Here is a 25,104-nt window from a genome sequence, read left to right as displayed (position 1 = left end):
TTGCACATGCTTTGCCCAAGCAGCAGTTCGCTTGCCGATCAGTTTCATCACCATCAAGGCAACGACTTATGTCTTGGCTTGCTAACTGCCATGTCAGAAACTGTAGACCCATAACAACTGCTGTGCTTACCTTCGACTGGTTCGTTCGTCATTCCTCCATTGTGCTCACACGTAAGTGTGACGAACATAGATAAGTGACAGTAAGCTCAGCGGATGACAGATAAAATTAAACGAATTATTTTGTCGTGCTTGGTGTTTTAAATGTACAGTGTGTTTCGTATCATTTCATAACAAGCTGCGAGTTTTTTTATTTTTAAAATCAGACACCGTTATCACACGCTCATCAAATGAAGGGTGTGTACCGAGTAGCCACCAGATGTCAAATTTCGCTCTGTGGAGCCTAGAGGTCAGTACGGACTTTACTGTGACACTGTTCTGACTGACTTCAGACCGTATCATGTCCAAATGAAATGCTACTGTGTCCCTGAAACAAATACCGACCAGTACCGATACTCTTATTTTCCAAAGACAATAATTGAGTGGAACCACCTAGACGATACCATCGTCCACAAAAAGTCAGTGGATAGTTTTAAATCGGCTCTGGCAAAAGCCAGAAGCTGGTAACACCAACGTGCTGCGCACCCCCACCGTCGCGTTTATGCCAGTAAATGGATGTAGCGACGTATCGATCCAGATCCAGATCCAGAAGGAAGTTTTCTATGAAAGCATATAAAATCACAAAATACATGCTTGTGGACACACCTGCACATGCGTCTCAACCCCTTCACCCGTCCGTCTGCACGAACATACAGCCAACAAACTGTCACTTACGTAAAAACACTATGTACATAGTTTGCGATTCCCTCTCCTCCCCCCCCATCCCCCCCACAATCCCCCAACACACACACACACACACACACACACACACACACACTGTTGTACACAATGCTATTGCACCAGTTACCCCATGAATCAAGTCATATTCGCTGTTGCGCTCTCGTCACAAGCCACACTTGCATTTGGCTGACAGGTTGTTCAGATAAGACTCCTGCAGTCACAGCAGTGTGTGCCGGCATCCAGAAAAATGTAAAAGAAAACCAAAGTTGGGATTGCCGGGTGCAATTCATAGCCGCGATTCAACTTTTCAAGCTTTAATGTTTGGCTGCTATAGTGGCTGCCATGATGTTTATAGAACCATAGTAACGGTTGTTCTGGCGATTAAGAAATAAGATTTGGCGATGCTCATTGCTGTTGTAATATTCTGGAAAATGTTATAAAGTACAAAGTAATAAAATAAAATATAGTTATGGTCATCTGTTTTAATTTGATCAAAATTTGTCACAGCTGCAAAAAAAAAAGACCAAAATTATATTCTGATATTGTATAAAGATTATATACTAACCCACAATCCATTTCTTTCTCATTGACAGTCTGCTCGGGCCATAGAGATATATAGTGTTGATGTGAAACATACACTTCGTGGTCCGGGCTGACATCAAATTTCTGTTCTCGGTCAAGGCCAATGAGGTCAAGTTGTGCATTCCAAATTCAAATAGCTTTTTTTTTTTCTTGATTCTTGCAGGAAAATATACAGATAAGATGTCATAGAAAATTGTACTTAAGCTTGGTCTGACTTGTTAATTGAGAAAAAGTTCATGAAAGCTGCAGACAATGGATAAATATATAATGTAAATAAGGCCGTCCTTGACACTGTCCAAAAGTTGCGTGGGATTTACAAATTTCATTAAAAGAAATATTAGTAACATACACAACACAAAATATATTCACTTTGATATTCACTTTGTCAGTTTGTGGAAGTGTTATATGTTGAATATGATCTTTATGGTTCATCAGAACAAAAATTAGTGTGTGTGTTTGCATTCTAGCAGTGTAAATGACTTCAAACTTTTCCTGTGTCCGGCCTGTTTTATAACTTTGTACAACGATATACAGCTGTACACTTTTGCACTTTTTAAACTAGCTATCCCTTTTTTCTCCCTTTCAGCCGCGGTCGCGGAGTCTTATCGCTCAATCGGCCACCGCGGGGGAAGGGAACGGGGAAGATGCGTAAACAAACTTGTCAAGTCTGACAACAAGGCTGAACTTGCATCATCAAGCTCTGTGCTAGAAACCCCAAAGAAGAGCTGACCATGACTTGTAGAGCCCACAGAGAGTGAGAGAGAGTGAGAGTGCAATAAACCACCCAGATAGACATAAAGATATGACACAGCTGGAAGTTGATGAACTTGATCTGTAAGTTGTAAGTTGGACTTGAAACACATGCTCTGAATCAGTACATCTGGCATTGTTCTTTAAACTAGTTCAATATATATATACATATTTAAAAATAAAAAAAAATTAATTATTTATTCATGATCACTTGTATGAATTTAGGATGTGTGAATGTGAACATATGTATGTATGTGTTTGTGTGTGTGTATGTGAATTTTAAATGTAGACTATGAAATAGCAATTATTAACACATATATATTTATATTGCCATCACACATCTTGCATTTTGTATGAATTATATATTCCTGCATACTGTGTGCACATCTTAGTGTTTCCCTGTATGTTGTGTGCATGCACACATGCACACTCATGCTGAATCTTATGTTTATAATGATTAATTGATTATATTGTCCTTTTGTAAATTATTGGAGTATTGCACAGCTAGGGTTAGTGGGAACAAATCTAGCCAGTTGCTTTAGTGATATAAACTGGTAAAGTTGTCATTTGATATGTATAAAAAATGTAGTAGTAGAAGTACTAGAACTACTTGTAGACCAGTGTGCTACTTTATTATATTAGTTAAATCTATGCTTGTGTGTGTAAATCATGCTTTGAAAATAGTTTTGGTGTGTTTTGAAACCTTTATCTTATCATGTTAATTGCATGATAATTTAAAAAATTATTTTACAAGGTCTTAGCCATTCAAAATATACTATTAGTATTGATGCAGAATATGTATCATGAGACAGTACACATGTGCATTTTTTCTTGAATATCCATGTTTTCTTGAAAAAAATGCTTGTATTTTGTTGAATATTGCTGGTATTATGTGGGGTTATTTTGTTTTTGTTTCTTTTTTTTCTTTTTTTCTTTTTTAAATTCTTTATTTCATTTCAATCTGCCCGTGGCACTAGTATTACTGAACAAGTCTGATCTAATTTGCATGACCCAGCCTCTCTCAGTCTCAAAACTCTCATGTCAATTAGAGAAAAAAATCCTTTATTCAGATCTGTCAGTTTGTGATGTAGCTGAACAGATATACTGCTGTGTATCATTGTATGATGTACCCATGTAAGCAATGAATTTAAGTTATTTCAAATTCAGTACAGCATGGTTATCTTGCATCCTTTGTCATCTAATCAGGAACCAAAAGCAGAACCAGTGCAGGCCGTGTGCACGACCTGTTGTTCAGGATGAAGAAGCAAGACACCCCTCAGTTACGTCATCTAAAGTACCGTGACAAGATTGGCGGCAAATTTCCAGTGCCATCTGTGATTGACATTCAGGTGGTGGGGAGTGGAGGAAAGGGGACCCCTAAAAGTGTGCTGCTGACCACTGATCATAGCAAGTATGTGTGAGCACATTTTTTGGTGTTTGTTTATTTATTTGTTTATTTTCCAGAATAAGTTTGTTCTTTTTTTTTTCTTTTCCAAAACACATTATCCCAAGTGTGTGTGTGTGTGTGTGTGTGTGTGTGTGTGCATATGTGTGTGTGAACATCTGTGTGTGTGTATGTGTCAGTGTGTGTGTGTATGTGTGTTTCACACACACACACAGAATGGATTACCTTAGATATACCATACATGAAGTTATGCAATAATATTAGACATCCGTACATGATGATTATCAGTCTCAGAGATTGTTGTTAATGTGAACCAGTGAGAGACAAAATAACAACATATATTGTTATCATTAATTTGTCTGCTTTCCAGCATCCTGATGTAAGGAAAAATAACTTTTGTAAATGAATGACATTGTTGCATTTCTGTACACTTTCAGAACTATTACTGTTTTATGACAGGTATTTGTTTAACTGTGGAGAAGGAACCCAGAGGATTGCTACTGAGTTCAAGTGAGACAACAAGCTAGCTATTCTCTCATTTTCTCTCTCTCCCTCTGCTTTATTCCTTTCCCATTTTGAAAATATTCTTGCTTGGTATGACAATGTTTATCCTGTTTTCACAGTGAAAATATACCCTAGAAATCTGAATTTTAAAAATGTACTTGCTATATGATTTTTAATTTTGGTTGTTGCTTTCGATTCAGTTCTGCTCAATGATTTTATTCCAAATAAAAATGATATACAGATGTGTGAATCTAGTTGATTGGTCTGTTTGTTTGATTATTATTATATAAAAAAAATGTTATATAACTGTAAAAATGAGAATTACTTGACAATGTTTTGAAATTAATGTTATGAATGAATTGTCATTAAACATTTCACAGTCCTGAAACATGATTATATTTTAATGTTTTAAAAAGATAGAAATGCTGTAGGGTAGATGAATGTATATATATCATTCGGATAAGACGATAAACCAAGGTCCCGTGTGCAGCATGCACTTAGCGCACGTAAAAGAACCCATGGCAACAAAAGGGTTGTTCCTGGCAAAATTCTGTTGAAAATTCCTCTTCAGTAGGAAAAACAAATAAAACTGCATGCAGGGGAAAGAAAAAAAAAGGGGGTGGTGCTGTAGTACAGTGAAGCGCTCTCCCTGGGGAGAGCAGCCTGATTTTCATACAGAGAAATCTGTTGTGATAAAAAGAAATACAAATACAAATGCAAATATATATGTTTTTTATTTTATTTTTTATAACAATACACAGAGACTACCAAAACGTCGCATTAGAACTATCTACAAGTTCTATTCATGTGACAAACACATGCACACACACACACACACACACACACACACACACACACATGAACACACACTTAGTTCCTCATACTAAATTTTTTGCTCCAGTTCTTGGTTCTTTCACTCATTAAAAGCAAAATATGCAAATTGATATGTTTTAAAATGCTATTTGATGTGTACATGGAGGAAAAAAGGTAAGCAAAATGGCATTGTTTTTGTCTTTTCCTCTCACAGAATGCGGCTTTCTAAGATGGAAAATATTTTCATCACCCACAAAAATTGGGACAACATTGGAGGCTTGCTGGGTAAGACATGTTTGACAGTATATGTCAGTTCAAAGTGTCTGACTTTAAATGTATTTAAATGCATTAACCAGAGCTGTTTTATTTATCATATTCAAGTGTGTCTTTTTCTGGTTCTTTCAGTCATCATATACCAAGAAATAAATTAGTTCAAACAGTTCCAGTGTGGTAGAACAGCAATGTTTTCATAGAATAGAACTGTACTCAGAAACCAGTTTTAAACAAATTAAAGTAACATGATTCCAGAGATGCAAAGAAATGGTGTATATTGAAACAAATGAGGTGTTCATTGCAATGGAAAAACAAAAGCATAAATGTTGTATCATCCAGTTCCCATGACTTTGTCTTATATTAGAAAAAAAAATGTTATTAACCACTGTTATTATCATATTTATCATTGACATTTATATATAGTAGTATGATATGATGAAATCAGTACCTTTTTTGTACTTTGTAATTCTGCTGTAAACTGTAGGGAGAAAGTTGAATAACATTTTGGAAAAACAGCTAATGCTGAACACAGCCATATAGAACTTTGGTTCCTGTTAGCATGACATGCTGTGTTCAGTTTTCATTCAAAGTAAGCATATCTCTTGCTGTTGTTGTTGTTGTTGTTCATTGTGTTCTGAGGTTTACTGATTGTTCACTCTTTTCAGATAGGGTTTTTTGTGTGTTTTTTTTACAGGTTAAGTTGGTTGTTTTATAGTTGTCCTTTTGCTATGTTCCAAGGCTTAGTAATTGATTGTTTATATTTTTTGTTTTCGTTTGGTAATCTTATTTTTATGAGTTTATTTGGTTACTGATTTCATTTTGTTTCTTTGTTCACTTAATTCATATTCTGTTTGTTCAGACATATTTGAAAACTTAACTAGTATTACACACACTGTTCACTTCTCAGTGTCAGGGTCTTGTCTCTCTCTCTCTCTTTTTTCCCCCTTTTTTTTCCTTTTTACCATTTTGTGTTGATTTGGAATACTATTGAAACAAACACTGTTGTGTCCTTTTACAGGTATGGGTCTGACTTTGGAAGGAATGAAGGTGCCCAAAGTCATTATCCATGGTCCTCCTGGAGTGGTGAGTGACACTGTCACTGTGGGCATGTGGGTGGCATCAATAGATTTTCAGTTATTCAGCATAAGATGTTACGTAGAGCAGCTGGCACAGACCTTGATAAAATGATGCAACAAAATTACGAAACATTTTTGCTTGTCAGATTTAAGACATTTTGAGGAACAAAATCATTTCTAAAATTGTTAAGATATCAAAATGATAAAATGTGACAAAGTCAGTATGAAAGAATCAACAACAACAATCAAAAGAGATAGTTTTTTGCATTTGATTTATGTTTGACGATAAGGAGGTAAGCATCCTGTCCTAATTGTAAGAGTAGCACTCTGGTGTTCCTTCATTTTTTTTTTGAAAATATATTGTTTTTATCAGGGTCAAAAAACACCATTTGTGAATTTGACTAAAGACACACAGTTTGCTAGTTTGCTGATCAGATTTAACGTGTCAGCATCTAAACCAAATCAGTTTATGCAAATAATAATTTGGAGTAGCTTTGATGATTTGAGCTAATGCTTCATCCTCTGTGCAGGAAAATGTTGCAATGATGGCCAAAGGTTTTGCTGAGTCAACATCAATGGTGGTTGGTAAGTACCTGAGCTGGAATCCAATAAAGGCATTCTTTCTGACCTTAATGCATTGATGTGCATAGATTTGTTGTTATATATTTTTTGTTGTGTTGGGCTTGGAGGAGTTCCATTATCATGAGATAAGGTGTTTTTTTATATTCTTTGCTGGCTCAGCTTTCTTTGATTTTGTCAGTTCTTGTCATTGTGAGCTGAAGGTGTGTGCGAGTCAGACAATAAAGCAACTGGTAAATCATAAGTTACAATTATTGTTATTTTTAGCAGTTTCATCTTAAGTCCTAGTAATCCTTGCCTATTTGCAGTGTTTTTGTCACATATTTTATTTACCTAAAAAAATGTTGTTTTTTCTATTTGTAAAACTAAAAGCGTTTCATTTACAGAGAAGAAACCACTCAGCCAGGAAAGCTTTGAGGACTCGGCTTTCAAGATTGACTACGTTCCGTTCTGCAAGAAAGGATTCGACCCTGAGAAGCTTCAGGAGCTCCTGGAGGAACGGGATACAAGTGAGCCAGGTGAGTCAGGTGTGTTAGAATGAAGATGTTTGAAATTTGACGCTTCTACCACTTCCCTCAACTTTGTGAAGGGTCACTGGGGCACTGTACAAAAGAATTCTTGACCAGATTCCCCTATATCCGTTGGTTGTGTGTCAAAGCTTGGTGTCTCTGCAAATTTGATTCACAGGTAGGCAAAAGGTGAAGGTAGTCAGGTTTACAGTTTAACTTGTAACACAGGAAATATTAAGTGTGTGTGTGTATATATATATATATATATATATATATAGAGAGAGAGAGAGAGAGAGAGAGAGAGAGAGAGAGATAACATTACTGATAACACTAAAAAAAGAAATTGCATGTTTCCCATGTGATAATCATATATATACATAGATAGATAGATGGATAGATAAATAGATAGATAGATATAATTTTGCTTTCCTTTTGAATTCATTGATACAGATATAGATTTATTTGCTAAATAATGATTATATTTGTAAAGATCATGAAATGAGTAAAGGATGATATGCATTGGGTTTTTTATCTCTTTTTTCCCATGTCCTAGAACTCTTTTTTTCAGCTGATGAACACAAAATCTTTAGTAGCAGCAGCTACATTTATACCCATATATGTTTCACTTATACATATGATTATGATTTTTTGTGCAGAGATGAAAAAGCAGAGACGTGTACCAGTAGAAAATGCAGTTGCAGTTGCCTATATTTGCTGGGTAAGACTGAAACAAAATTCAGAGTCCTTCATACATATTTGTGCTCTATGAATGAGACTATCTATCTGTCTATCTATGTATCTGTCTATCCAATTTGAACATTCAACATTCAAAGTCTGTCTTACATGTTTCTGCCCTATTTTTAAGACTCTCTCTCTCTCTCTCTCTCTCTGTCTCTGTCTCTCTCTCAATAGACAGACAGACAGACAGACAATCTTTTTAGGGTTAATGTGTGGGAGTGACTGATTTTTTGCGATGCTGTAAAGTTTGTGGCCATGGTCCAAGAGCATCTTTATCGACCATAGTGCATTTCTAAATACCAAAACAAAGCAAAATAAAGGAAGAAAACTCAAAAAAATTTTAAATTGGTAAAATGTCAATGCAAAAATCTGTAATATGGAAATATGATAAGAAAGGTCCTCTTTCAGCTGTGTTGTAATTTGTATGTTTCGAGCTTTGAAATGAAAAGGTCAAGTATCACTGATTCAGACTTTTCACACCAGTCATGACTGATCATTTTTGTTGTTTCTGTTCATGTGTTTCAGCCTCACCCACCCCAGAGGAAGATCATCTTGGAAAAGTGCGTGGATCTGGGTGTTGAAAAGTAAGCTTTTCTTTAGAGTTGTAATGAATTTTAACCAGTTTGTACTCATCGTTTGTAAAAGACAAAGAACCAATGTCCTGTGCACAGCATGCACTTTGTGCATGGAAAAGAACTCACTACAACAAATCAATTGTCACTGGCAAAATTCTGTAGAAAAATCAGCTTTGTTAACAAAACAAATACACATGCAGACAGATAAAAGAAATATCTATATATCTGTTTATCAATATTTAGATGTGTGGTGCTGTTCTGTGGTAAGAGCAGCCTGAATTTCACGAAGAGAAATCTGTTGTGACAAGAAGTAATACAATATGATATGAATATAAATTAATAAAATACAAAGTACACTTTTTATGGTGGAGGGAAATGATAAAAGTAAAAATCCAACGGATGAGAGGCTGCAACACTTTTTGATGACTTCAGTAGAGAAGGATGCTAATGTTAAAGTATTCATACTTATATGATGATAGTTATGTTCATATGATACCTGAATGTACATGCAACACACACACCATGCACCTTTGCACCCACACACCCACCCTCATGCATGAACCTGTGCTTGCTTACACAAAAAATGTCTTGTAAATCCTGCAAAACTAGCTTCAAGTTAGGTCAGAGATAAGAAAAAGAACAGTGACAGAGATGAAGAAATAGATAGAAGCATAAAAGAAACTTTTTTTTAAAGAAGCACGGAATGAGCCAATTGGCAAGCATGTTGATGTACAAGACAACAATTATTAACAAAGCAATAGCAGTTAAATCACCCAGTTAATCAAACATCAAGTTTAGATAAATGGTTTTCTGTATATTTGTAACTATGCCTATGTATCAAGGCATGATCAGTGCGTTGAGTTTATCTTATTATTTTTTTTTAACTCACTCCTAATGGTGGGCCCCGTTCGAGGCCTCACTGTTTACACCTGTTTCAGAAGAAGGAGCCTGATTGGTGCTTTAGAAAGTTTTGAAGTTTTGTAGAGCACCTAATTTGCATAATGACTAAATAAGCTTAGAATATCTTAACTGACCTTTCCGCTCTTTGACTAACTTGACATTGCCAGCAGTATGCAGTCTCCCCTGGACAGGAAAATGATGATGATGTTGTTTGTCAAGGCTGTGTGATTTTATGACATGCTTATACTTTTGTTTGTTTTATCTTAGGGGGCCAGTTCTGGGAAAACTGAAGAACGGAGAGTCTATCACATTGGACAATGGGACGGTGGTATGTTTGGCTCTGATTATTTTTTGTCTTCAATTGTCTGTATGTGTGTGTGTGTGAGTGTGTACACACAAGAGTGTATGAGTGTGTGTTTGTGTGTGTGCATGGGTGTGTGTGTGTGTGTGTTCGTGTGTATGTGCATGCTCTTTTTTAAACCACATAATTTTGTATGTTTTAACAGAAATTCTGATCTCGGTCGACACATGAGGTGTTCTTGCATGCAATTGAAACCAGATTTCTTGTTTATTAAGATAAGATAAAGGAACATTTCTTTTATTCTAAATAAGGACCTGTATACATGCAATTTTGACATGATGTGGCAGTTGTCATTGCTTGTTTTGATGTTTTCTTTCTTCAGGTTAATCCAGATCAAGTTCTAAGTGACCCTGAAGTGATGCAACCGATTCTTAGTGAGTGGTTTGATTGTTTGATCACTGTATTAAAAAGTCAGCAAGATACAGGCAAGCCCACTGAGCACAAGTATGGATAGCACAAATTTGTTTACTCGTTTTGCATCCCCCATCTATTTTCTTCTATTTCTTTGCATTTTCCGAACATGTTGGTTAGCGTTGGCAGACTTCTCCTGTCCCCTGGAACTTGTGTCAGACTCCACTGTAGATTTGAACTGTAGCCACTGATATTCTGCTGCCCAATCAATTGTATTTTGATTATGTTCAGAACATCTTTTTTATAAAGTACTGTTGTTGTTTTTTTGTTTTCTTGTTTTTTTTCATTTAATGCAGAATATATTTTGTGTGGTTCTAGTAAATGTGATTTCAGTTAATCTGTACATGCAGGTTGAAAACAAAAACAGTTACTTCAGATATTATCATACAAAATACATGAACAAATACTATTTTACAAAACACATCAAAAGACATACTAAGAAGAGAAACATGGGGATAATTAATTGCCATCACTTTGATGGGTGGAGAGATGGATGATATGATAATTGGAGGAAAAAAAAAAGTGTTAGAGGGGACCGATCATAAAGAGATGCGGCTTTGGGGAGCAAGGATTCTCACAGGAGATCAGATGTGACTTCTTTGTTTTTGCAGTAATATTTCCAATGCAGGGATTAAAAATTATATATAAGAAAATTTGCTGCCTGATCATCTGCACTGTTACAATGGCATCACTCCCAGTCTACTCAATCTCAGTCCCTCTTACATGGCCACACCTGGGTTTGTACATCAGTCTCAGTACAATCAGTCCAGTGCAGTACAGTTCAGTTCAGTACAGCCCAGTCCAGTGCAGTGCAGTACAGTGCAGTCCAGCACAGCACAGCAAAGTACAGTACAGCATGGCACAGTACAGCACAGCACAGTACAATGCAGTGCAGCAGAATACAAAACAGCACAACACAACACAATGCCATTGATTGTGGTGTCTGTGCCCAGTCGTGGACTGCCCCGGTGAGGATTACCTGGAGTCCCTGCTCTCCAACCAGACGCTGTCAGTGCACCAAGTGTCAGAGAACTCCGAGGCTGCAGCACCTTCCCTGGTCATCCACATGGCACCTGTCCAGGTGTTTCAGACTGACCGCTACCAGCAGTGGCTGAACAGGTCAGAAAAGCACATCAAGCAGGGGCTTTGTTTTTTTTATTTTTTTAATTTTTGTTAGGTAGATACAAGGAGGACCCATGGTAAAATCGGTCAGGCGTGGGACTTACGATCCAGTGTCACAGTGACCAGGGTACGAGTCCCATTTCAGCATGGTGTTGGGTCCTTTGATAAGGCACTTTACCCCAGTTTTCCTCACTTCACCAAGGTGTGAATGGGTACCTGACCAGCTGGGGAATATTAAAAGCGAGAGGACTGGGACCCGCCTTCCTATGCTGAGCCCCATACACAGTGGATACAGATTCACTGCCCGTACGGCCTCAAAAGACTATGGACCTTTACCCATTTAACTTTTTAGATACATTTTACCTTTTGTTGTTATGCATGCAGGAACAACATCAGCATAACCATTACCTCAAAAGTATGACATTTGTACAAAAAAAACGACAACAACAAACCCGACTACAATTACATTGATTTGTATGTTGCGTCTAACAATTATGGGTCTTTTTTTTTTCTTTTCATTTTTCTATTTGATTAAAATCATTGTCCCTACATTCCTAGGGTGTTGATAATAGTAATAATAAAATCAAAGATAAGAATGCAGTTATGTTTTGTTCAATGTATTGTAGGTTCAGTAGTGAAACAGATAATGATAAAGACAAAAATACAGCGTTCTTGTTTCTCAGTGCAAGTTCAGAGGTAATTCACAGCACCTGGTCCTCTTTTCTTCAGTGTATTGCAGGTTCAGTACTGAGTAGTAAAACAGTTAATGATAAAGACAAAAAATACAGTGATCCTGTTGTTCAGTGCAAGTTCAGCAGTAAAACAGAGCACCTGCCCTTTTTTCTTCAATGTTTTGCAGGTTCAGTAGTAAAACAGAGCACTTAGTCCTGAACGAGCTGACGTCTGACGTAGCGTTTGAAGGCGTGTACCGTTACCAGTCTCGTCTTCACCTCGTCCACGGCACCATCTTCCCTCACCTGCGACACCTGCCTGTGGAGCAGTGGCAGACACACTGTGTGGGGAACGGCGCCCTGGGGGGGAAGGTGGAGGGACTGGCTGACAAGAGTGGCATCATGGCAGGCTGCACCAGTCTCCGCTTCCAGTACCGACCTCGTAAAGGGTTCAACAGGTGAGTTTCAGTTTCAGGGAGATGTTAAATTATGTGGATTTACCCATATATATGCTATCTATCACTTCACCTGCTATTAACAAAAAAAACACAACCCCACCCCCACCTCCCCAGCCCCCAGCACCCCCCCAAAAAAAAGCAGATGCCTGACCTTTGCTCAGGCCTCTAGAGTTAACAGGTGAGAAGACAAGCATGATGGCTGAGTGGTTACATCATTTGAATTGCAGTTCTGTGAGGTTTTGTTGCGAAGATCCCTTCCTTCTATTAAGAAAGGGTGAATACCGTAGTCGCACCTTCTCGCCACGTTAATGTGGGTGTTTCCTCAGGGGGACACGGTGCAGGTTGTTTCAACCGACGCGGCACGGGAGCGAGCAACTGGCGCTATATCAAAACTAGATCTCGGCCTCTCCAATCAAGGAAAGCCGCAGCTAGACCAGTCTAGCATGGAGAGGGATGGGCTCCGCCATGCTTTTCTGCCCAAGACTCACCGCATGAATGACGACCACTACTCAACCCATACCGGCTCGGTCGTCACCCGGGTCAACAAGGACCGCGCCTTCCATTGCAAACCAGGGTGGAGGTGACAAATGTGCTACTGGTGGACCACACAACAACAAGCTCCGGGCCAGGAACAACATCTCTATTGGCACGTGGAATGTCAGAACACTAAGGACGCCAGGAAAATTGGAAGAACTGACACATGCAATGAACAAATATCGCTGGCACATCCTAGGACTCTGTGAAACACGATGGAAAAACATCGGTGAAATACCCACACTTGAAGGCCACAGACTATTTTACAGTGGTAGAGAGGACAAACACGAACATGGAGTAGGGTTCCTGATCCACAAAGACATTGTTAACACTGTCATGGGCTGCCGACCAATATCCAGCAGGCTCACTACCATCCGCCTGAGGGCATCCCCATTCAACATCACCATCATACAAGCATATGCTCCAACATCTGATCACAGCGATGATGAAGTTGAGGAGTTCTACGAACAACTACAAGAAACCCTTGATCAGACACCAAAGAAAGACATCATAGTAGTACAAGGTGACTGGAACGCCAAGATCGGAGAAGACTCCTACAACACCTGGAAGGGCACATGTGGACGATATGGTAACAACGCTACAAATGAAAGAGGCTTGAGACTCCTGGAATTTGCCTGCTTCAACAACCTGAAGATAACAAACACATTTGGACCACACAAAGCATCCAGAAGATGGACATGGCACAGCCCTGGAGGAGATCACCACAACCAAATAGACTACATCATGGTAAAGAAGCGTTTCCAGTCTAGCGTGAACATTGCCAAGACAAGAAGTTTCCCAGGAGCTGACATTGCAAGTGACCACGACTTGGTAATGATGACCTTCAAACTCCAACTGAAGAAAACAAGGAAACAAAGCTTCTCAAGACTGAAGTTCGACCTGGAAAAATTGAAAGATCCTGAAGTACAAGAGGCATTCCAAGCCATGATTGGTGGGAAATTCGCGCCACTCATCACTCTCGATGCAGATGACGCCGACCTGGATACACTCGTAAGTGACTTCAACGCAGCTGTAACTGAAACAGCCCAAACAACTCTTGGAAAACAACGCATCAAAAAGAAGCCCTGGGTCACGGACGACATCCTACAGCTGTGTGACAAACGTAGAGACCTGAAAAAGAAAAAGAATGAAGAAGAAGGGGCAAAACAGTACAAAGCAGTTAACACCGAAATCAAGAGAAGCATGAAGAAGGCAAGGGAGAATTGGATTGAAGGAAAATGCCAGGACATAGAGGAAAACCTGACAAGAAACAACAGCAAGAAAGCCTACCAAGTTGTGAAAGAACTTACCAACACAAGGCAAGGTAGAACTATGTCCAACATCCAGACCAAGGATGGAAAATGTCTAACAGAAGAACAAGACATCCTAAAGCGATGGACAGAATACTGCTCAGAGCTATACAACATACAGACCATAGGTGATCCAGCAATACTGAATGTTCCACCAGCCACTGATAACAGTAATCACCCCATACTCCGTGAAGAAATAGAGGCAGCAATAGCATCGCTGAAAAAAGGGAAATCGGCAGGAGTGGACAACATCCCATCAGAACTGGTCCAAGCAGGGGGTGAAGTTATGATAGTTGTGCTAATGAAAATCTGCAACAAGATCTGGCAAACAGGGGAATGGCCCACACCGTGGACACAATCACTGATCATCACCCTCCCCAAAAAGGGCAATCTCCAGCAGTGTCAAAACTACCGCACCATCAGCCTGATTAGTCATCCCAGCAAAGTCATGTTGAAGATCCTGCTTAACAGACTGAAACCACAAGCAGAAAACATCATTGCTGAAGAACAGGCAGGTTTCAGACCAGGAAGGAGCACAACTGAACAAATCTTCAACTTGAGGTTGCTATGTGAGAGGTACCATCAACACCAACAAGACCTCTACCACGTCTTCATTGATTTTAAGAAGGCATTTGACAGGGTCTGGCATGCAGCTTTGTGGGCTACCATGAATCTGTACAACATCAACGCCAACCTGATCAGACTGATACAGCACCTCTATGACAAAGCCACCAGCGCCGTCTACCTCAACAATAGCATCGGGGACTGGTTCAGAACCACAGTCGGAGTGAGACAAGGCTGTCTACTCTCCCCAACACTCTTCAACATCTTCTTAGAAAGAATAATGACTGACGCACTGGAAGAGCATGTAGGAACAGTCAGCATAGGCGGCAGAACAATCACAAACCTACGTTTTGCCGACGACATTGATGGACTGGCTGGAAAAGAAGAAGAACTGGCAAGCCTGGTCAAACATCTAGACAAAGCCTCCACATCGTATGGAATGCAAATCAGTGCGGAGAAAACCAAACTGATGACTAACAACACCAACGGCATCAGCATTGACATCAAAGTCAACGACGAAAAGCTTAAAACAGTCCACAGCTTCAAATATCTGGGAGCAATCGTGTCAGATGAAGGATCTAAACCAGAAGTACTCTCGAGAATTGCCCAAACAACAATGGCACTCAACAAGCTGAACACCATCTGGAACAACAAAAACATCGCTCTCAGCTCAAAAATCAGACTGATGCGTTCCCTGGTTATATCAATATTGCTCTACGCCTGCGAGACTTGGACCCTGACTGCAGACATCGAGAGAAGAATCCAAGCTGTCGAGATGAGATGCTTTCGTAGACTACTTGGCATCTCCTACAGAGACCACATCACTAACACGGAAGTGAAGAACAGAATCAAGCAAAGTATTGGACCCTACGAAGACCTTCTGTCCATAGTGAAAAAACGCAAACTTAGGTGGTATGGACACATCTCCCGATCATCTGGTCTTGCCAAAACGTTCCTGCAAGGCACCGTACAAGGAGGCAGAAGGAGAGGACGGCAGAAGAAGAGATGGGAAGACAACATCCGGGGGTGGACAGGCTTGACGCTCGGTGACGCCCTGAGGAAATCAGAAAACCGTGAAGAGTGGAGAGGGGTGGTGGCCAGGTCAGCAGCGGTGCCCCAACGGTCTGAACCCAGACTACGGGAGAGGTGAAGGTGAAGGTGAAGGTGAGGTTTTGTGGTTCAAATCCTTGCTGGATGAATATTTTTTTGTTTTGTTTAACTCTCTCCATACGAACGGCGAAAGAGACGACGTTAACAGCGTTTCACCCCAGTTACCATCATCAAAATATTGCAAGCGGTAGGCTCTTATACTGAAGAGGTGAATGTTGACAAAGAATACCACAATTCTGACGACGGAAGCTAAAGGTTGGGTCATTCAGACACCCACTGGACATCCGAGGGGTCTGTGTAGAGGAGAAGAGAGGATTGGCCGTACTGAGTGAGTTAATAAGATCAGTTTGTGTGCAGACCAGGTGTTGGTGTATCACCCGTTATGTGTCCATGCATACAAAAGATGAAACATGTGTTGATGGTCCCTTAGAGAGTGTCAGCATTTGGTGTGTTACAGAAACACAATCACATCTAGCAAGCACCATCCCTTGAAATATAGTATAGCTGCCTAAATGACGGGGTAAACATGTCAGGCACATAACATTTTTTATTCAATAAAGGCCGTGGCTCTTCATGAAGGGGATGGAGTGAACATTCATTACGCTACAATGTTGTCACATTTTTCAGGACAATAGGAATTTAAGAAGTGTGAGTGATTGAGAATGTGTGTGTGTGTATGCATGGTTATGTGTGTGTGTGTGTGTGTGTGTGTGTGTGTGTGTAGCTACATGTATGTGTGTGAATGTGTGTGAGTGTGTGTGTGTGTGTGTGTGTATGTGCATGTGTGTGCGTGTGTGCCTGCGTCTAGCAAGCACAAAGTCCGTGTCAAGAATAGCCACATCATTTTTGTCCAACAGAGATCAGTGCATTCGGCTGGACCACCAGGCGTACCTGTCTGAAGTGATGCAGCAGGACGACACAGAGCAGGTGTTGAAGGCCCTCCACCAGCAGATCCAGGATGCTGCTTACAACAGCGATCAGCAGGAGACCGGTGGCATCATCACCCGGCAGCTAGACAGCCAGGCAGATCAGCATGACTCTGGTGCCAGCTGCCATGTCACGGAGGCGGGAACTAAGGGAACTCAGAGTCACCAGCCTCAGCGATCTCATCCTCGCCTGACATTTCTGGGAACAGGCTCCTCCGTTCCCAGCAAAGGGCGCAATGTTAGCGGGATGGTGGTGCATCTCAGGTGATTTTTTTTTTGTGTGTGTGTGTATGTTGTTTGTGTTTGTGTGCCAGATTGTGAATTTGAGCATAGAATATGATGATTATTATTATTGATACCAGGCTGCGTCTCATTGAGAGATGCCCCAGTGACTCTAGAGTCAAGGGAAAAGAAGAAGAAGATAGATGGCTCCTATATTTGGTCAGAGACCAGACTCTAAGGATTTTTACAAACACAGTCATTTGCGCAACAGGCTGCCTGCTCGGGTGGAGCTGACTGAGAGCTGCCTTTAGGTTCTCATTATGGCTCTGCTTACATGCTCACAGTGAGGAATTATTTATTGGCTGTGTGAATGGATCTGGTTTTTTTGGTTGTTTGAAAAGTTTTCCAACTGGTGTGGCCTGATAATTTGAAACTGTCTAAAATTAACTATTCTGGGATTTTTTTTTTTGGGGGGGGATGGAGATGGGGGGCTTATTGCTTGTTTTCAGGTGTGGTAGAAAATCGTGGTGACAGAAAGGTAGAATGAAATCATTTGTTAATATAAAAAAAAGAAATTCAAAATTCCAAATATCTTCTAAACCTTCAGGCAGATAAAGAGGAAGACCAATGTAACCATTATTATACATGTACAATTTCAGTGATGACACCACAATGATCCTGGATTGTGGAGAAGGCACATCTGGACAGCTGTATCGTCACTACGGTGATCAAACAGCGACGATACTGAGGAAGCTGAGAGCTGTGTTTGTCTCCCATCTTCATGCAGACCACCACATGGTAAGCTGCTGTGCGTGTCATTGTGCTGGTACCTGCAGACATGGGCTGTTGTTTGCAGGGCAAAGTATTGTATCGTATCGTGTCATATTGTATTGTATCATATTGTATTGTATTGTATTGTATTGTACTCCTCTGTCTTGCTATGCTGAGCCCAAGACACAGTGGATATGAAATCACTGCCCAAATGGCTGTAAAAGGCTATGTATCCTTTAACCTTTTGTTTTCTAAGCAGTTTACATGTGATACTGACCATCAGGTCTGTTTATAACATGTGACACTGACTGGAATGGGTTAATTCTTCCCAGCAGGTCTGTTTATAACATGTGACACTGACAGGAAGGGGTTGATTCTTCCTGACAGGGTCTGTTCATAACATGTGACACTGACTGGAAGGGGTTAATTTTTCATGGCAGGGACTGTTTTTAACATGTGACACTGACTGGAAGGGGTTAATTCTTCCTGGCAGGATCTGTTTTTAACATGTGACACTGACTGGAAGGGGTTAATTCTTCCTGACAGGATCTGTTTATAACATGTGACACTGACAGGAAGGGCTTAATTTTTCATGGAAGGGTCTGTTCATAACATGTTACACTGACCGGAAGGGATTAATTCTTCTTGGCAGGGTCTCTTTATAACATGTGACACTGACTGGAAGAGGTTAATTCTCCCCGGCAGGTCTGTTTACAGCATGTGACAGGAGGGGGTTAATTGTTCCCTGCAGGGTCTGTTCAGCTTGTTGCGGGACCGCAAGGAGGCACTGGAGGCTGCTGGAGAAGAGGTGAGACCCACACTGCTGCTGGCCCCCATTCAGATTGCTCGCTGGTTGAGGTTCTACGACAGCCAGGTGGAGCCCGTGCAGCACCTGTTTAAGTGAGTCAGTAGGGTGTGTGTGGGTGTGGGAAGGTGTGTAGTGTGGGTGTGCATGTGTGTGTGAGAGTGAGTGTGTGAGTTTGTTTGTGTCCTTCTGTGTTTGTATGTGAGCATTGTATTTTATTGTATTTATTGTTTTGTGTTGTATCTTATTGTATTGTATTGTGGAGAGACAAAAGAGTGAATAGGCATGCGTTTCTTGTGCTGTTAAATAGTTGAGTGTGCTTATGTTTGTGTGTGTGTGTGTGTGTGTGAGCAGGAAATATGTATGTGGTGTCTGTCCATGAGTGTGTGTGTGTGTGTGCGCTCGCGTGAATATGTGTGTGTGGTTGTGTTTCCCTCCCTTTTCGTGTTCACTCCCCTTTATTTTGGGGGTTTATCTTTTCTGTTCCATGTGTCTAAACAACTCTTTGGATGTTTTGGCATAGACAGTCATTCATGTTATCGAACAGCAGGCACCTTTGCATTGTGCTTATACCTGTCTTGATAAAAGGATTCAAAGCTATTTTGCACCTTTGCACTAGTTTTGTGTGTGTGTGTGTGTGTGTGTGTGTGTGTGTGTGTGTGTGTGTGTGCACCAGTTTTTGGACTTTGCTTTGTAGCAGGTTATAGACTTTTCTTTGCACCTGGTTTTGGACTTCTGTTTATATTTGATGTGACATTGTCTGCTTTTGAAGTACCAGTGAAGTAATAATAATATACACGGTTTGAAAGTGTATAATGGAACATTAGGTTTCAAAGTTTCCCAGAGCAGAACCTTTCCATTTTCAGGTTGAAACCTCTTCAAGATATGCTTCCACATAAGCTTGAGATACCACAGCATGATGAGTCCTACAGGGAGGTTTTACAAGAGCTTTCTCTTACTGAGGTAAGTTGGGGTTTTAGTTGCTGTTTTGGGGTTAAAAAAAACCCAAAAAAACACAAGTCACCAGTATGTGTTTGAATTGTGATTTTCTTTCTTTCTTCTATTTGGAAAACAAAACAAAAAACTAAGGTGTCTCCACTGGCTGGGGCATGTGCCGAGCTTCCCTGCTGTGAGAATCGCACACCAAGCCAAGGATGGAATCCTTCTGCAGAATTTTGCCAGAGAATAACCCTTTTGTTTCTGTGGATTCTTTTTCAGTGTGCCAAGTGTGCTTTGCACACAAGACCTCAGTTTATCTTCTCATCTGTATGACCAGATGCTCAGTATGATTTTTCCAGTCAGACTTGGGAGAAAGGGCAAGAGCAGGAATCAAACCCAGACCCGACGGGCGCAATAGCCGAGTGGTTAAAGCGTTGGACTGTCAATCTGAGGGTCCCGGGTTCGAATCACGGTGACGGCGCCTGGTGGGTAAAGGGTGGAGATTTTTACGATCTCCCAGGTCAACATATGTTCAGACCTGCTAGTGCCTGAACCCCCTTCGTGTGTATATGCAAGCAGAAGATCAAATACGCACGTTAAAGATCCTGTAATCCATGTCAGCGTTCGGTGGGTTATGGAAACAAGAACATACCCAGCATGCACACCCCCGAAAACGGAGTATGGCTGCCTACATGGCGGGGTAAAAACGGTCATACACGTAAAAGCCCACGCGTGTGCATACGAGTGAACGCAGAAGAAGAAGAAACCCAGACCTTCCTGGACACTGTGCAGGCAGATAAGCCATCTAACCATTTCACCACCTTCCTTCCTATTTATGTGTGTGTGTATATACTGAGATGCCAGCTGTTACGATTTCGCTGTATTTTGTTACGTTCGATCGCAGTTTGTCCCGAAGTTACGCCAGTGTAAAAATTGTTCTGACAAGTTCATTTTCGAATACATAGCATGGTCACATGCTTTCCTGTCATAACATTACCCAGACGCTCTAGACCTGTTGATCACAAGGCCATGGCAGTGACTACTAACCTTGGTCTCACGTGATGATGCTCAGATAACCATGTGCATGTTTACATTGAAACAGCATTGAGTGGACCAGCCAGCTTAATCATTTGCCCGAACAAGAGAGAACGTGGCTAGATCAAGTTGCGTCTTGGTCAAAGTTACACCATGTTGCAGGTAGGCCCAAGTGTTTTATGCCTTTTAGATAAGATGCATGTTTGCTGATGTGGCTCAGAGTCCGCGTGTCCCTACCAAATTCAAAATGTACCTACCAAATTTCCTGATTGTTCCTACAAACACTTGACAGGGGTTGGCATCTCCGTATGTGTGTGTGTATGTATGTATGTATGTATGTATGTATGTATGTATCATCCTTGTATTTGTGTGGCCAGCTGTTGCCAGTGGATGTGGAGCACTGCCCCAATGCCTTTGGCGTGGCACTGACTCACACGGACGGCTGGAAGCTGGTCTTCTCCGGGGACACCATGCCCTGCCAGCGACTGGTGGCTGCAGGTGGGACATGGCTCCCCTCTTTGTGTGTGTGTGTGTGCGTGTGCACGTGTGCGGGTGTGTGTTGTTGCAGGTGGGACATTGCTGTCCTCATTGTGTGTCTGTGAGTGTGTGTGCGCGCGCGCATGCACACATGTGGGTGTGTGTGGCTGCGTTGGGACATTGCTCTCCTCTTAGTGTGTGTGTGTGGTTTTGTGCGTATGTGTGTGTATGTTTGAGAGTGTGTGGCTGCAGGTGGGTTATGGCTTTCCTCTGCTGCAGTTTACAATAGACAGTGCTTCAAAGTGTTGGGGATGTTGATGGCATGTATACATGGTTTGCTCTGTAGTCTGCTTTGTATGAGAGTCATAGTTTTCTGGATGGTTTGCTCAGTGTCATGTTTTCACAGGGCAAGCAAAAATGGTTTCTGTTGTATACATTCCAGGAATTAACATTTCCAGTTGTGAATACTTACAGTTAGGATTCCTGCATTCCTAGCGATACACTATAAATGTTTGTGTTTCAGTTTCAGTGAGGTGTTAAAACGTGCTGACTGATCCATGTACACTACATCACATTTATTGAGGGGGTGGGGGAAGATGGCTGATATAGAAATCCATTGTGCTGATCAGGCATTGAGAAAAACATGAAATTATAGTTTGATTTGGGGTCAAACCAAGGACCTTGATTGTTCGTGGTGAGAGGTCAAGACTCCTGACGAGAGGTCAGGATGCTACAGATCCTGTCATTTTGAATGCTTGTAATTTCCGGGAACATATGCACAGCATGGGTGACAAAATGTTAGTGAGTAGCTGCTGTATACACAAATAATACATAAGCAGAAATTTACTTTTTCAATACTTTTTTGAGGTAGACAAACACTCATTTGAAAAAAAAAAAAAGTTGACCATTTCCTTTTCCACTATTTGTATTCTTATTCACAAGAAATGTTTCATAATCTATGTTATAAAGGTGCTGGCCTGAAGGCACAACTGTTACATGGACCAGCATTGAGCAGGTCGTTGCAGTCTATAATGAGCAGCAGACTTGTCTCCAGTCAGTGTTATTTGTTTTCAGGAACAGACTGTGACATTCTGGTCCATGAAGCAACACATGAGGACGATTTGGAGGAGGAAGCCAAAATGAAGCGTCATAGGTAAGACACAGTAGCTGGAACAGCAGGATGCTTCAAGCCAAAGCTGAGGGTCATACTCTTGTCAGCTTCAGTTTCAAGGTGTCAAAACTCAGGAATTTTCTGGGAACATATGCACAGCATGGGTGACTGAATGTCAATGAGAAGCTGTAAACACAAAAAATAGATATTCCGGAAATAACTTTTTAGATTGACTGAATGACACAGGAAATGAATGATGAGCACCCAGTGACAGCTCCCAGTCGCTCTACCAGAGTGGGCAGCCTTTTGTGCAAACGACTCCATGTTTGCAGAGTGCTTAGCGCTTGGTCACTAACCAAGGATAGGTGCTGTGTGAGTATTCATATCATCATCAAAGCGTGCATGACTTATCCGTATTCACTACACCCATCTGCTGTTTGGTCATAACAGGATGCTTGGAATTCTTTTGTCCTGTTGGTGATAGTCAAGTTTCTTGGACATGCAGCCTGTAGTCTAATTAGTCAGTCATTTAAGTGACTCTGACCAGGCATCCAAACCACTGGTCAGTCATATGTTTTGCTGTGATTTATATGTTAAAAAATTTCTCTGTGTTTATAATGCAGTAAGAAAATGGCGGTATACTTCAGTGTGAGTAACTGTTGTTAAGGAGTCTTATGAGTAACTGTTGTTTAGGAGTCTGTAACTGCAGACTGTTCTGAAGAGCTGAACACAAAATACGCAGGATACGCACTATGGTATTCAGTTTTCTTAGTGATCAGTCTGTGTGTTTGCCTGTGTGTGTGTGTGTGTGTGTGTGTGTGTGTTTCTTTTTCTTCTTTCTTTATATGTCTTTTCACTTTGAGTGATATTAGAAGTGAGTGTGTATGTGTGTTCTTCTTTCTTTATATGTCTTTTCACTTTGAGTGATATTAGAAGTGAGTGTGTATGTGTGTGTGAATGAGAGAGAATGTGTGTATGTGTGTGTGTGTGTGTGTGATGCATGAGGAGGGATGAACAGATATAGTATGGCCGTAAGGAACTTCTCCACGTTTATCATTAAGTATGCTTGAAATAACAACTGTCCTGTCTGCCTGTATGTGTGCAGCACAACGTCGCAAGCCATCGACATCGGCCAACGAATGGGGGCCAAGTTCATCCTGCTGACCCACTTCAGTCAGCGCTATGCCAAGATCCCAATCTTCAGCAAGGCAGTGCCAGACAATGTCGGAATCGCTTTTGACAACATGACTGTGAGTTTGATTCTGTTCTTTATAGGGGGATTTGGTTTGTGTATGTTTCTTGTCTTGCCTTTTGAATGGGGAAGAGCAGGGGATTGATAGGAAAGTTTGTGACAAGACTCTGTGTGTGTGTGTGTGTGTGTGTGTGTGGTAATGTGTTTATGTTTGCGAGTGGGGATTTGAGTGTATGCATTTGTTTATGTGTATTACATGCGTTTGTTGGTCTATGTGCCCACAACATGTAGAACATTCATGTACATGTATATCATGGTTTGTTGTTGTGGTGTGTGTGTGTGTGTGTGTGTGTGTGGTGTGGAAACACTGCATGTGTCTGCATGTTTGTGTGTGAACATGCTGAAGTGGTTTTATTTCAAGGGGGTTGAGCTGTTTGAGTGGTGATTTCAGGTCAGCATGCAAGAGTTGCCTCTCTTACCCCATTTCATCCCAGCCCTGAAGACACTGTTTGCAGAAGAACATGCCGACCTCGAGGCCAAGACACTGAAGAGAAACAAAAAGAAGGAGTTCAGAGAAAGGAAGAAAGAAAAATCATGACAGAGGCTGTTCTTTGATTGTAGCTCACACAATTGTTTTGCTTTTCTTTCTTTCTTTTTTTTTTTTTTTTTTTTCCAATGTGGACTTTTGAATCATGGACTTCTTGTAGTGTTGTCCTTTGTGTGATTAAGAATTAAGAAAGAAAGATATTTGAATGGGCTCATCTGTTTTTTTTATATAATTTTTTGTGTAATTATGAATGTATTTGTGATGTGGCATGAGAGAGAGAGAAAGTAAAGTAGGAGTGTGTGTGTGTGTGTGTGTGCGTATGCATGTGCATGTGTGCATATGCATGTGTGTAAGAGAGAAAGCAGCAGTCAAGGATTTTCCAGTCATTTACACATGTAGGGATCTGCTTAAATGTTGTATGCCTGCAGCGAAATGTAAAGTGGTAAAGGCATGAAATCATGTTGAATGCGATCATCAGTTTTGCAATCACAGTAACAATGAAAATCAACACACCTGAACACTTTGTATTGGAAAGAATAATTTTACAGAGTTCCCTTATATTATGCTGTCTTTCTTTTCAAAATTGTCTTGATCAGGAATAAACCCAGTAAGACATAGGGTTATATAATAATGGTGTAATGAATTTGATGTCAGTTAAGATGATATGGCAGTTTACTGTTTTCCGACTGATTTTGTATAGGTGAGATATTAAATGCACTTTATTTAATGCACTTAAGTCATTTTGTTGTTATGCTTTTGGAAGATTGAATGAGTATTCATATTGTATGCAGTCATCTGTATGTTTAACTTCATGTGCATATGCACAAAGTTACCTTTCCAGTGTGTGTGTGAGAGAGAGAGAGTGTTTGTGAACCTGTGTGCATTGCACCGTGTGTGCACATTCAGTTTGTGATTTGAAAGGTGTTTGTTCACAGAAAATAAGTAAAATGAGTCCTTGCTACGAAAGAAAGAAAAAGCAAGATTGAGGTGTGTTCCA

General features: G+C 40.6%; 1 protein-coding gene across 1 annotated transcript; it reads left to right on the top strand.

Annotated features, from left to right (window-relative positions):
- Nucleotides 1–25,104, top strand: LOC143293556 (zinc phosphodiesterase ELAC protein 2-like). Its single transcript, XM_076604497.1, has 21 exons — nucleotides 1–171; nucleotides 3,376–3,580; nucleotides 4,034–4,084; nucleotides 5,106–5,176; nucleotides 6,183–6,247; nucleotides 6,771–6,825; nucleotides 7,206–7,337; nucleotides 7,985–8,046; nucleotides 8,592–8,650; nucleotides 9,809–9,869; nucleotides 10,225–10,276; nucleotides 11,267–11,432; nucleotides 12,295–12,564; nucleotides 16,940–17,272; nucleotides 17,890–18,028; nucleotides 18,753–18,901; nucleotides 19,673–19,769; nucleotides 21,158–21,278; nucleotides 22,332–22,410; nucleotides 23,474–23,618; nucleotides 24,012–25,104. The coding sequence occupies exons 1-21, from the start codon at nucleotides 69–71 to the stop codon at nucleotides 24,156–24,158; spliced, it is 2,562 nt and encodes an 853-aa protein (XP_076460612.1). The 5' UTR covers nucleotides 1–68; the 3' UTR covers nucleotides 24,159–25,104.

Source organism: Babylonia areolata, chromosome 1 (genome assembly GCF_041734735.1).
Source record: "Babylonia areolata isolate BAREFJ2019XMU chromosome 1, ASM4173473v1, whole genome shotgun sequence".
Classification (NCBI taxonomy): Eukaryota; Metazoa; Mollusca; class Gastropoda; order Neogastropoda; family Buccinidae; genus Babylonia; species Babylonia areolata.
Note: the sequence above shows the minus strand (reverse complement) of the source record. Positions and strands in the feature narration are given on the sequence as shown.